The sequence below is a fragment of the Trichomycterus rosablanca genome, chromosome 4, assembly GCF_030014385.1.
Source record: "Trichomycterus rosablanca isolate fTriRos1 chromosome 4, fTriRos1.hap1, whole genome shotgun sequence".
Taxonomy (NCBI): Eukaryota; Metazoa; Chordata; class Actinopteri; order Siluriformes; family Trichomycteridae; genus Trichomycterus; species Trichomycterus rosablanca.
The window spans coordinates 36,010,868-36,024,934 of record NC_085991.1 but is presented as its reverse complement, the minus strand read 5'-3'; the positions used below and the strand labels follow the sequence as shown (position 1 = coordinate 36,024,934).

Here is a 14,067-nt window from a genome sequence, read left to right as displayed (position 1 = left end):
GGATGGATGGATAGATAGATAGATAGATAGATAGATAGATAGATAGATAGATAGATAGATAGATAGATAGATAGATAGATAGATACTTTATTAATCCCGAAGGAAATCCTGTAGTATGAAAAGCATGAAGGTTGCGAGTGGCAGCAAGTGTTATGTCGAACTACAGCCAATGAAAATGCAAGATACAGGGTGAGGGGAAACCCGGGGGGGGATTTGTTAAAACATGGGACAGGGGCATAATATAGTTTCTATCACAATACATCGGCACACACACAAGCTTACAGTATTTTTGATCTTATCGTCCATGCCAAACCATAATACCCACGCTGCATTATTAACCTCCAACTCACTACAGAACAGACAATCCCTGCTGTTTGCGTAGCCCAATCCATTCGGATTCATTTATCTTTCGTACCTGTTTTTAGGCTGCACATCAGCGCTCAAACAACTTTGATCGCTCGCTTATTGTTGACATGCATTTTTGGACATGGTATCATTAAACCCCTCGTCATTTCTCGTGTGTGTTTTCGTGACAAAACATAGTTTGGGAGACCAAATAGACTCATCTGCGTTTCCTCCTGATGGTAGATGGTGTAATGTGTGACCCCCTATCGCCGATCAGTCGTGTAGTGTGAAATACACAACGACTTAAGACTCCCGATTGCAAGAGATCCAGTTGTGTAGTGTGACGTGTACAGCGATCTGACAGCTCTGAAAGTCATGTAGAAGTTACTTACAAATTCCAAGTTTACTAAAGTGGTTTCACACCTTGGGACCCAGAAGTCCCGTCAATCTGTGTCATAGGTGGAAACTTCACACAATGTTTTAATAAAAGAGAATCTCACACTGTGTAATTTGGTCCTTATGTTTTTTTTACCGTGTTACATAAAATGCAATCAAATTGTTCTACACAGTTTAAATTATAATAGTCGGGCTAGAATTAGTCAGCTCTAATTATCAAACCTTAATAATGAACTGTAATTTAGTACTTTAGTAATTTAGTAACGAGCTGCACTTTTAGCATCTTCACCCTGTTTTGTACAGACTTGCATGAGGCAGAGAGGCCCACTGTGTGCCTTGCCATGTACCTAGTCTATAAACTGTATGCTTGGCTGCATGTACAAGGTTTTCTATGGCTTAACAGGGTATTAGGGAGGTCTGCTTTTTTGAAAAAGCAAGATATACTGTATGACACTGGGCAGTATACACGCGCATTTGTCTCATTAGTCTCATTGTTTCTCATTAGTCAGATTAACAAACAAAAAGAAATACTGTGCCTTGTAACTCAACGTTCCCTAAACTCAAAATCTTTGAAACTCAGCGCCCGTTATCGAGAAATTTGTACCCTTAAACTCAGAATTTCCCTTAAACTCAACGTGTTCACAATATTTTCTTTTTAATTGATTTATTTAATTTCAAAATAACAATAAACAGTGACTTAATGTATTAAAATTATGACACAGAAACACTAAACTTCTCTTAATTTTTACTGCACATAAGTTCTCTTCACTAATTAAATTCCTCACTCGTTTTAATACAATAAGTCACGTTAAGCTTTGTGCAAGAGTTACTTGTTGTCAATTATTTCCAGTGTATAAATGTAAAAAACAACCCATTATTTTACATTAGCCTAAAATATATGCAGTTCCACAGGACCGTGGAACACATTATTTCCCATACATTCTTATGGTAAAAAACACCTTAAAACTCAACGCCTTTGAAACTCACCGCCACTCCCAGAACGAATTTACGTTGAGTTTCAAGGTATCACTGTATTCCAAACTGTTAAATAGCATATTTGTCATAATGGTGCTTTAAAAGACTTTTCTATTTTCTTTTATTAATACAGATAAACTATTTTGACATCAAAACATTGCAGCCCACTGTACTAAGAATATAATTAGTTACCTTTTTTCTCAAAAAAGATGCACTAATTAAGATTTATAATGATATACAGTAGACCCGTGAGTTACGAACGGTTTACCATACGAACAATTTGGGTTACGAATGATCTTTTTTAACTTAACGTACAAACAAATTTCGGATTACGAACCGAAATTCGCGAAACACATGACAGCTTGACTCCGAGCGTCTCTTTCTCTCTCTCTATTACATATACATATATAAAGTGAGCAAACATTCGGACAGCTGACAGTGTTTTTCCGGTGTTTTCTCTATATTTTGTCAAATTCAATATTAAAATGTCCCCAGAGAAGGTGCAGAGGAAGCGTTTTTTTGTTGTTGTTGTATAATTACTCCTGCCAGTAGCTGTCACTGTGTATCAGACAGAGGGGACAGTGAGTGAGAGAGAAGAAGGAGGTTACACCTACAAAATACAACACTATTGAAATAAAGAAGGAAATAATAGAGAAATATGAGTTATTGTTGTTTCTGGTGGATACATTTTATAAAAAAAGAAGGAAATTTATTATGGTGTATGGTACAGCACACATACAGTACAGTACTACTGTGTATTATTGTTTATTACAGTAATGTCTATTCTATAGACAGGTACATACGTGGTACAGAACAGGGTTTGATAAGTTTGTCAAGGTAGGTCAGGCTGGTCCGTGTTTGACTTTGTAGACAAGCACCATTGTTTTAAGTTGAATGCAGGGAGCTACAGAATGTCAGTGGGGTGATGTGGCAGCATTTGGGTTGACTGAAAACCAGACGGGCAGCTGCATTTTCAATCAGTTGCAGGGGTCTGATGGTGGACATAGGAACACCTGCCAGGAGTGAGTTGTTGTAGTTCAGGTTTGAAGTGAAAAAAACACTGGACAAGGATCAAAGTGGCTTTCATAGAGAGGAATGGTTCAATCTTTCTGATGTTGTACAAGAGAAACTGGCATGAGCAACATGAGCCAGGAAGGACAGCTTGCTCTCCGGGACATGGGCAATGTTTTGTACATTGTCAGTGTTGGAGTTATTGAAAGAAACACCAGTCATTTGTGCGAATTTGAACATTTTGTTGACATCTGGCATACCCAGGTTTGTGAGTCATACTTCTATATAGTAAAGTGTGATTTATCACTGTCGAAACCACATTTGCAGTGTTACACTGTCTAACAATGGTTTGTTTACACCGCTCTGATCAGCCATGGAAACCAAATCCATCAATAAACAAATCTACTGCTGACATTTCCTCTAGAGCCATCAGCCTTACTTAGTGCTGTTTTGTGAGCTTTGTGGCCTAATGCTTCGTGTTTGAGTTGTTGTTTGTAGATATCAGATGAATTGTTAATGAATTGTAATTGAAATATTAATGAATTGTCTCGTTGAAAAGGTTACATCCTATAACTAACTGTAAAGTAAACTGATCTGTCATAACATTAAAACCACCTCCATGTTTCTACACACATTGTCCATTTTATCAGCTCCACTTACCATATAGAATCACTTTGTAGTTCTACAATTACTTACTGTTGTCCATCTGTTTCTCTGCATGTTTGTTAGCCCCCTTTCATGCTGTTCTTCAATGGTCAATCATCTCTGACTTTACATCTACAAGGTGGACCGACTAGGTAGGAGTGTCTAATAGAGTGGACAGTGAGTGGACACGGTATTTAAAAACTCCAGCAGCGCTGCTGTGTCTGATCCACTCATACCAGCACAACACACACTAACACACCACCACCATGTCAGTGTCGCTGCAGTCCTGAGAATGATCCACCACCTAAATTATACCTGCTCTGTGGTGGTCCTGTAGGGGTCCTGAACATTGAAGAACAGGGTGAAAGCAGGCTAAAAAAGTTTGTAGGGAAACAGATGGACTACAGTCAGTAATTGTAGAACTACAACGTGTTCTCTGTATGGTAAGTGGAGCTGATAAAATGGACAGTGAGTGTAGAAACAAGGAGGCGGTTTTAATGTTATGGCTGATCAGTGTATATTAAGCAGAGATTAATATAATGCAAGATTCAAGTCAAAGAAGTTTAAAAAGAGTAATAAAAAAGTTTAAACTTTAAATATTTCTTTCCACAGGTGAAACGAAATGCTTGGGGCACAACCAAGTACACGGAGCTTTATGTAGTTGCGGACAACACACTGGTAAACCCATAATGCTTTTCATTACATCATTTACAGCTCACACTGTAGAAAATGTTCACACCTATTATTTACCAACACATAATCTAAAGCTGACAGTGTAAAAATGACACAATATGGGTTTTGAAAAGTATGAGGGATCTTCAACAAGTTTCTTGATAGAGTTAAAAAATGCTGAAACTTTTTGAAGAATCCTTGTTTATTAGCAAAGTTTTTTTTGGCATTTTATCATCATTTTATTACTCAAGCAAGTGGTATTTTAATAAGGACCTGATGTCTTCCCCTTTCTCTCTCTCCTACAATCTTGTTTTGCTTTCTTCCTACATGGATTAAGACATAGATGTATTCATAGTATTTAACATTATCAAGTTAAAACACGCTAGCACACCAGAGCTGACATTTTGAACTCATCAGTTCAAAACTCAGCTCTGCCATCTGGCTGGGCTGGGCGCCTACATGAACAACGACTGGCTGTTGTTTATCCAGGGTGGAAGCCGGATAGGGACTCCTCATAACTAAGGCAATTACGATCTCTGCTGGCTGATTGATGGCACCTGCACAGAGTTGAGGAATAATGTGATCGGGGTGTGGCTTTCACTACACCAAGCTGATCCACATATGATCTTGCCTTGTGCAGGTGAAAAGATGCAGTCGGTATTGCACACGTGTCGGAGGGGGTGTGTGTTAGTCTCGGTGATCAACATCGGTAGAGAGGAAGCATAATGCAATTGGGTAATTGGATACACTAAAAGTCGGGAGAAAAAGGCATAAACAAAAATATTTTTAAAATAACATCCAGTTAAATAGTTACTTTTATCACTAAATGCTTTGCAGCCTTCAAATTGAACAGTAATCCAAAAATTTTATATTATTTTAAACTCTAAGGATTTTAAACTTTGTATGCATGTATAGCCAGAGTGTCTTCTTTCTATACACTTGTAAGGAAAGCTTCTATAGGAATGTAAATACACTACATCTTGCCTGATTTAATATTAGAATATTTTTGTCATTGTAAGCTGTTGACCTTGCAAAGTATTCAGCAGTTTTTACTATGGTTACTGAAGTTTAAATTATATATGAAATCATATATCAACTTGTAAATTTGGTATTTATGTACATTTTATGATGTTTTTTTTAGTTCAAAAAGCAAAACAAAGACCTTGAAAAAACCAAGCTAAGAATCATGGAGATCGCCAATTACGTTGATAAGGTATGTAGGTACTTCATATTTAGTCATATTATTTGAATGCTAAAAGCTGAGGGACTAGGCCGCTCAGGTGGCGCAGCGGTAAAAAGACATGCTGCAACCAGAGCTGGATTCTGAGTACATCGTTTCGAATCCAGCTCTGCCTCACCGGTTTGAGGCTGGGCGGCTGTATGAGCAACGATTGGCCGGTTGCTCAGTTGGGGGGGTGGGACAAAGAACCGGATGTGGGTCTCTCTCTGTCAGAATGCGATTACGACCTCTGCCGGCTGATTAGAGGCGCCTGCACAGAGATGAGGAAGAGTGCCCTTAGGGTGTGTCTCTCCACATGCAACGCTAGGTGGCGCCAAACTCGTCAATGTGTGGGTGGCAAAAATTTATCCGGCTGCTGCTCATGTTTCGGAGGGGATATGGGTTAGCTTCGATCTCCTCAGTCAGGGCAGGGTTCGGCATAGACAGAGAGGTTGAACAATTGGATGCGCTAAAGGGGGAGAAAAAGGAGAAAGAAAAAAAAAGGAAAAAAAAAAAAGCTGAGGGACATAATTTAAAGAAGTAGCATGGCCGCTCAGGTGGCGCAGCGGTAAAACACGCTAGCGCACTAGAGCTGAGATTTCAAACACACCATTTCGAAATCTCAGCTCTGTCATCCCGCGGCTACATGAACAACGATTGGCTGTTGTTCATACAGAGCAGAGTTCCTCATAACTGATGCAGCTGCGACCTCTGCTGGCTGATGAGTCGAGAAATAATGTGGACAGGGTGTGGCCCTCCGTACACAAAGCTGATCCACATATGAACTCGCCTCGTGCAGGTGAAAAGATGCGGTCGGTAATGCACACGTGTCGGAGGGGGCGTGTGTCAGTTGCGATGCTCCTCTGTCAGCTGTGGAGGGCAGTATTGGTACAGCGTAATGCAATCAGGGTAATTGGATATGAGTAAATTAGGGAGAAAATTGGGGGAAAGGTTGCAAAAAAAAAAAAAAAATAGTAGTAGCATTACTGTGTCAGCCAAAATATTGCAATAAATAGTGTTCTTTTACTTGTGCATGTCGCCCCACAAAACCTTATACACAAAACCAAAGAATCCAGCAAAGTTAACTTTGGATTAAAGTGCTGGACCATTTACATTAATTGCATTTAGCAGACTCTATACACCAAGTAACTTCAATTTGTAAGCAAACGTGATCCAGGCAATTGTAAGCTTACTTAGGAGCCCAACAGTGGAAACCTGGCAGTCCAGTACTGTAACCACTAAGCTACCACTGGGCCAGTGGGGACATGCAACCATCTGTGTAATTTATATCTGGGAATGTGATTAATGTTCAGCATGAGCGACTTCATATGCCACCCTGTTTCCCAAACTACGTACTTCCCCCACAAACATCTTGGATCCTTCTCCATCCTCTTCTCACTACTGCACTTAACTTGGGAATTCCTGAACAAAAGAAACGTATTCAAATTGCTACAAAAAAGCCACCACAAGAATTCTAGACTGTGTTATAGCCTAATGTAACAAATCAAGGCATTACATTGTTAATGCTGTTCACAACAATAATAATAATAATATGTTGGGCCGCTCAGGTGGTGCAGCGGTAAAATACGCTAGCACACCAGAGCTGGGATTTCGAATATATCGAATCTCAGCTCTGCCATCTGGCTGGGCGGCTACATGAACAACGTTTGGCTGTTGTTCATCCAGGGAGGGAGCTGAATAGGGACCTCACAACTGATGCAATTATGACCTCTGCTGTCTGATTGATGGTGTCTGCACAGGGATGAGGAATAATGCGACCAGGGTGTGGCTCTCTGTGCACAAGGCTGATCCGCATGTGAACTCGCCTTGTGCAGGTGAAAAGATGCAGTCGGCTACTGCACACGTGTTGGAGTGGGCGTGTGTCAGTTCACTCTCCTCAATCAGGGTGGGGGTCAGCACCAGTAGAAAGGAAGCATAACACAATTGGGTAAAAATAATATGTTGGATTTACATAGCGCCTTTCTTACACCCAAGGTCACTATATATATATACAGTATATATATACAGTGTATCACAAAAGTGAGTACACCCCTCACATTTCTGCAGATATTTAAGTATATCTTTTCATGGGACAACACTGACAAAATGACACTTTGACACAATGAAAAGTAGTCTGTGTGCAGCTTATATAACAGTGTAAATTTATTCTTCCCTCAAAATAACTCAATATACAGCCATTAATGTCTAAACCACCGGCAACAAAAGTGAGTACACCCCTAAGAGACTACACCCCTAAATGTCCAAATTGAGCACTGCTTGTCATTTTCCCTCCAAAATGTCATGTGATTTGTTAGTGTTACTAGGTCTCAGGTGTGCATAGGGAGCAGGTGTGTTCAATTTAGTAGTACAGCTCTCACACTCTCTCATACTGGTCACTGAAAGTTCCAACATGGCACCTCATGGCAAAGAACTCTCTGAGGATCTTAAAAGACGAATTGTTGCACTACATGAAGATGGCCAAGGCTACAAGAAGATTGCCAACACCCTGAAACTGAGCTGCAGCACAGTGGCTAAGATCATCCAGCATTTTAAAAGAGCAGGGTCCACTCAGAACAGACCTCGCGTTGGTCGTCCAAAGAAGCTGAGTGCACGTGCTCAGCGTCACATCCAACTGCTGTTTTTGAAAGATAGGCGCAGGAGTGCTGTCAGCATTGCTGCAGAGATTGAAAAGGTGAGGGGTCAGCCTGTCAGTGCTCAGACCATACGCCGCACACTACATCAAATTGGTCTGCATGGCTGTCACCCCAGAAGGAAGCCTCTTCTGAAGTCTCTACACAAGAAAGCCCGCAAACAGTTTGCTGAAGACATGTCAACAAAGGACATGGATTACTGGAACCATGTCCTATGGTCTGATGAGACCAAGATTAATTTGTTTGGTTCAGATGGTCTCAAGCATGTGTGGCGGCAATCAGGTGAGGAGTACAAAGATAAGTGTGTCATGCCTACAGTCAAGCATGGTGGTGGGAATGCCATGGTCTGGGGCTGCATGAGTGCGGCAGGTGTTGGGGAGTTACATTTCATTGAGGGACACATGAACTCCATTATGTACTGTGAAATACTAAGCAGAGCATGATCCCCTCCCTCCGGAAACTGGGTCGCAGGGCAGTGTTCCAGCATGATAATGACCCCAAACACACCTCTAAGACGACCACTGCTTTATTGAAGAGGCTGAGGGTAAAGGTGATGGACTGGCCAAGCATGTCTCCAGACCTAAACCCAATAGAACATCTTTGGGGCATCCTCAAGTGGAAGGTGGAGGAGCGCAAAGTCTCGAATATCCGCCAGCTCCGTGATGTCGTCATGGAGGAGTGGAAAAGCATTCCAGTGGCAACCTGTGAAGCTCTGGTAAACTCCATGCCCAGGAGAGTTAAGGCACTTCTGTGAAATAATGGTGGCCACACAAAATATTGACACTTCAGGAACTTTCACTAAGGGGTGTACTCACTTTTGTTGCCGGTGGTTTAGACATTAATGGCTGTATATTGAGTTATTTTGAGGGAAGAATAAATTTACACTGTTATATAAGCTGCACACAGACTACTTTTCATTGTGTCAAAGTGTCATTTTGTCAGTGTTGTCCCATGAAAAGTTATACTTAAATATCTGCAGAAATGTGAGGGGTGTACTCACTTTTGTGATACACTGTATATATATATATGTTTGCTAGGGTGATTGTTCTGCTCTCGCTATGATGAAAACTACACTCACAGATGGCATTAAAATGATAAAATACTAAAATACATTGCGGACTAATTCACACAATGACAAACAGTTCATCACAAATTAATGAGAACAATGTGTTTGTCTTGACACCTTAAGAGGGTGGTATCATGATTTAGGGTGTATGGGACTAAAGCATTTCTGGAACCACTTCTATAGCATACTTTTTTTATAAGTGGTGTCCAAATTTATGTACCAAAGTAAAGTAATGCAGCTTTAATTTATTATTGTACTGTCCCTGACTCACCGGATAAAACATGTATTATAATAAATGTGACTATTATTACCAATTTGTCCTAGATAATTTCCTTAATTTGGGTTTATTACTGATCACATAATGTGCTGTGACGGGACAGTTCTACAGGGCTTTGAATATCCGAGTGCCTTTGATTGGGCTGGAGGTGTGGACAGACCGTGATCAGTGCATTATCAGCGAGGAGCCCAATGCCACTCTGTGGTCCTTCCTGCAGTGGAGACAGAAGCTTAAGTCTCACAAGAAACACGACAATGCACAGCTACTCACGTAAGTTATAAGCACACAAACCTCTATAGTCTGTACTGTACTAGTGAAATGTTTAGTGTTTTTCAAAATACACAGTCACATTATTATGACCACTTCCTACTTTTGATGGCAGCAGTGTGTAGCTCATGAAGGAAACGTTTCGTGAGCTGGCTTGGTGGGTATATAAGGTGTGTGATAGACTCTCTGCACATATATCTCTCGTTGCTGTCATGGGTGAAACTACCATGGGTAAAATTGTCTTCCCTGGGACTGATGGGATCTTCCAGCAAGACAATGTGACATGTCACACGGCTAGAAATGTCCGACATTGATTGGAAGAGCATGACCAAAGCTGCGTCCGGAATCGCATACTTCCATACTCAATAGTATGCGAAATGAGGACGCGAGAGCGGTTAGTATGTCCGAATACATAGTATAAATAAAGAGGTACGCGAGAAGTACCCGGATGACCTACTTATTGGGCAGCCATGTTTGAGTATGCAAGCGATGCACACTTGCTGTCCGCTAATGTATCCCATAATGCAACTGGAGCTGTGTAGGCGTTCAAAGCGGAATAAGAAACGAGAAAGATAGCGGAAAACGGAGTCCTCTGTTCACAAGTGTAAGTAAGATAAATAAAATAAAACATTTTAAAGACGAATAAATAACAAAAACACGATAAATATCCAAAATTTTGGCGAGTGGGGTTTGTAATGAGTCTGTAACTATGGTGATATTATGTCATCACGTCCTTACGTCATCACTTGACGTTGGCAAGATGGCACATGTAGTACGTAGCGGTGTTGTGTGCATACTGCATACTTCTGTACTGAAAGTATGTACTTTTTTACCGGCCGAGTAGTGCATACTTCCTCCAATCTAGTACGTACTCTGTAAGTATGCGATTCCGGACGCAGCTCAAGTTTTCCAAGAACTACCCTGGCCCCCTAACTTCCCAGACTTGAACTCAATTGAGCATCTGTGGGACCACCTCGATCATCGTGTTTGCTCCCTTCCTGCAGCTGTGGGATGCACTGCAGTCAGCATGGCTTCAAATACCTGTGACAACCTACCGGGATTTTATTGAGTCACTCCCAGCCCGTCTAGCTGCTGTTCGTGCTGCACATGCCGATTAATCTGGATATTAGCTGGTGGTCATAATAATGTGACTGTGTATTTGCCAATAAATATATACACAGATGATGCATAACATTATGACCACCTTCCTAACTGACTGGTCTGCGGCTATGCAGCCCCATATGCAACAAACTGTGATGCACTGTGCATTCTTTCTATCAGATCCAGCACTAACTTCTTCAGCAATTTGAGCTACAGTAGCTCGTCTGTTGGATCGGACCACACATGCCAGCCTTTGCTCCCAACATGCATCAATGAGCCTTAGCCGCCCATGACCCTGTCGCTGGTTTACCACTATTCCTTCCTTGGACCACTTTTGATAGATACTGACTGACCACTGCAGACTGGGAACACCCCACAAGAGCTGCAGTTTTGGAGATGCTCTGACCCAGTCATGTAGCCATCACAATTTGGCCTTTGTTCAACTCGCTCAAATCCTCACGCTTGCCCATTTTTCCTGCTTCTAAAATGTTCACTTGCTGCCTAATATATCCAACCCACTAACAGGTGCCGTGATAAAGAGATAATCAGTTTTGTTCACTTCACCTGTCAGTTTTTAATTCCAAATTAAAATAAACAGTTGACAGTTAAAGGCCTTGCTCACAGCCCAAAGGTTATAGCCTGGTCAATCAGTAATACAAAGAGAAAGTGTGTCTGGGTGATCAGGCAGGGCTATTCGGCTTGTTGACTAATCTAACGAAAAAAGTACATGGAACAGTTGTCTCTCACCATAGTCTTAAACAAACAAAACTGTCTACTTATTCTGAGAGGAATGTTATCTGACTTAATTGTTGCACTACAGCCTCTAAGCTTATGGTCATGTAAAGCTAGCTTGACTGTGGACAGTGTCCAGCAGCTTAGAATTTACGTTGTGTTTTCTGATCTTTCTTGGATTACGTTAGACCATCCAGACAATCTCCGGTTAGCATATGGTGACATTTCAGCTGTTCCATGCACCTTTAACACTAGAATGACTACAGTTACGCTTTTTTGCGCAAGGGACTCTAGCCTCTCGATCCCCCGCTCCCCTGTTGTGAGCCATTTAGTACCCATTATATTATATATTATATATATATATGTGTGTGTGTGTGTGTATGTGTATACATATATACATACAGTGTATCACAAAAGTGAGTACACCCCTCACATTTCTGCAGATATTTAAGTATATCTTTTCATGGGACAACACTGACAAAATGACACTTTGACACAATGAAAAGTAGTCTGTGTGCAGCTTATATAACAGTGTAGATTTATTCTTCCCTCAAAATAACTCAATATACAGCCATTAATGTCTAAACCACCGGCAACAAAAGTGAGTACACCCCTTAGTGAAAGTTCCTGAAGTGTCAATATTTTGTGTGGCCACCATTATTTCCCAGAACTGCCTTAACTCTCCTGGGCATGGAGTTTACCAGAGCTTCACAGGTTGCCACTGGAATGCTTTTCCACTCCTCCATGACGACATCACGGAGCTGGCGGATATTCGAGACTTTGCACTCCTCCACCTTCCGCTTGAGGATGCCCCAAAGATGTTCTATTGGGTTTAGGTCTGGAGACATGCTTGGCCAGTCCATCACCTTTACCCTCAGCCTCTTCAATAAAGCAGTGGTCGTCTTAGAGGTGTGTTTGGGGTCATTATCATGCTGGAACACTGCCCTGCGACCTAGTTTCCGGAGGGAGGGGATCATGCTCTGGTTCAGTATTTCACAGTACATATTGGAGTTCATGTGTCCCTCAATGAAATGTAACTCCCCAACACCTGCTGCACCCATGCAGCCCCAGACCATGGCATTCCCACCACCATGCTTGACTGTAGGCATGACACACTTATCTTTGTACTCCTCACCTGATTGCCGCCACACATGCTTGAGACCATCTGAACCAAACAAATTAATCTTGGTCTCATCAGACCATAGGACATGGTTCCAGTAATCCATGTCCTTTGTTGACATGTCTTCAGCAAACTGTTTGCGGGCTTTCTTGTGTAGAGACTTCAGAAGAGGCTTCCTTCTGGGGTGACAGCCATGCAGACCAATTTGATGTAGTGTGCGGCGTATGGTCTGAGCACTGACAGGCTGACCCCCCACCTTTTCAATCTCTGCAGCAATGCTGACAGCACTCCTGCGCCTATCTTTCAAAGACAGCAGTTGGATGTGACGCTGAGCACGTGCACTCAGCTTCTTTGGACGACCAACGCGAGGTCTGTTCTGAGTGGACCCTGCTCTTTTAAAACGCTGGATGATCTTGGCCACTGTGCTGCAGCTCAGTTTCAGGGTGTTGGCAATCTTCTTGTAGCCTTGGCCATCTTCATGTAGCGCAACAATTCGTCGTTTAAGATCCTCAGAGAGTTCTTTGCCATGAGGTGCCATGTTGGAACTTTCAGTGACCAGTATGAGAGAGTGTGAGAGCTGTACTACTAAATTGAACACACCTGCTCCCTATGCACACCTGAGACCTAGTAACACTAACAAATCACATGACATTTTGGAGGGAAAATGACAAGCAGTGCTCAATTTGGACATTTAGGGGTGTAGTCTCTTAGGGGTGTACTCACTTTTGTTGCCGATGGTTTAGACATTAATGGCTGTATATTGAGTTATTTTGAGGGAAGAATAAATGTACACTGTTATATAAGCTGCACACAGACTACTTTTCATTGTGTCAAAGTGTCATTTTGTCAGTGTTGTCCCATGAAAAGATATACTTAAATATCTGCAGAAATGTGAGGGGTGTACTCACTTTTGTGATACACTGTATATATGAATAATATTTGAAAACTACTATATAAGAAACTATTTGAAAACTGTAGCACAAACCTTTGTTTGACCATGAAGGCTAGCAAGAGAATCATAGTTAGTTGGGGGTGGGTTGAATAGTGTGTTATCTGCCAGCATTTGCATGACAAAAGAGGACTGATAGCGCTCTAATGGTTGTGTAGAAGGAGGGGTTTGTCCTCAGAGTCTCAGATTTTCAGTCAAGCTAGTGTTAAATAGCTGACATCTGCAGCTATAGTTAAAATTGATCCCAAATAGCCCAGGTGGCTCAGCGGGATATTCCACTAGCACACCAGCGCCGAGATTCTGAACTCCTCGGTTCGAAACTCGGCATTGCCACTGGTCGGCTGGGCATAATTGGCAGTGCCTGCAGCAGACACGGTTCTGCAGATAGAGAAGCTCTTGTGCAGAGTACATAGGTAAAAAGGGGTTTCGCTAAGGGCTGCGCACAGGTCGGGGGAGCCGTGAGCCACAATATACCCACCTCGACTGCAATCAGGGATCCCCCAGCAGTGAAAGTCAAATTGACTACACTAAATTGTGAGAATAAAAAAGAAATAATAAAAGAGGAGCAATAATAATTCTATTGCCGCTTATATATATTTTTATATTCATTTTTCTTTATTTGCATGTATAATTCCTAAACT

The 14,067-nt window shown here is 41.6% G+C and overlaps 1 protein-coding gene across 2 annotated transcripts in view; it reads left to right on the top strand.

Annotated features, from left to right (window-relative positions):
* The window catches only part of adam19a (ADAM metallopeptidase domain 19a), a 228,234-nt gene that overhangs the window by 159,568 nt on the left and 54,599 nt on the right, over positions 1–14,067 (top strand). For both annotated transcript variants that reach the window (XM_062994232.1, XM_062994231.1), the window contains exons 7-9: positions 3,985–4,050; positions 5,186–5,257; positions 9,361–9,527. In XM_062994232.1, the coding sequence (XP_062850302.1) occupies positions 3,985–4,050; positions 5,186–5,257; positions 9,361–9,527 (305 nt within the window). The remainder of the gene's footprint in view (positions 1–3,984; positions 4,051–5,185; positions 5,258–9,360; positions 9,528–14,067) is intronic.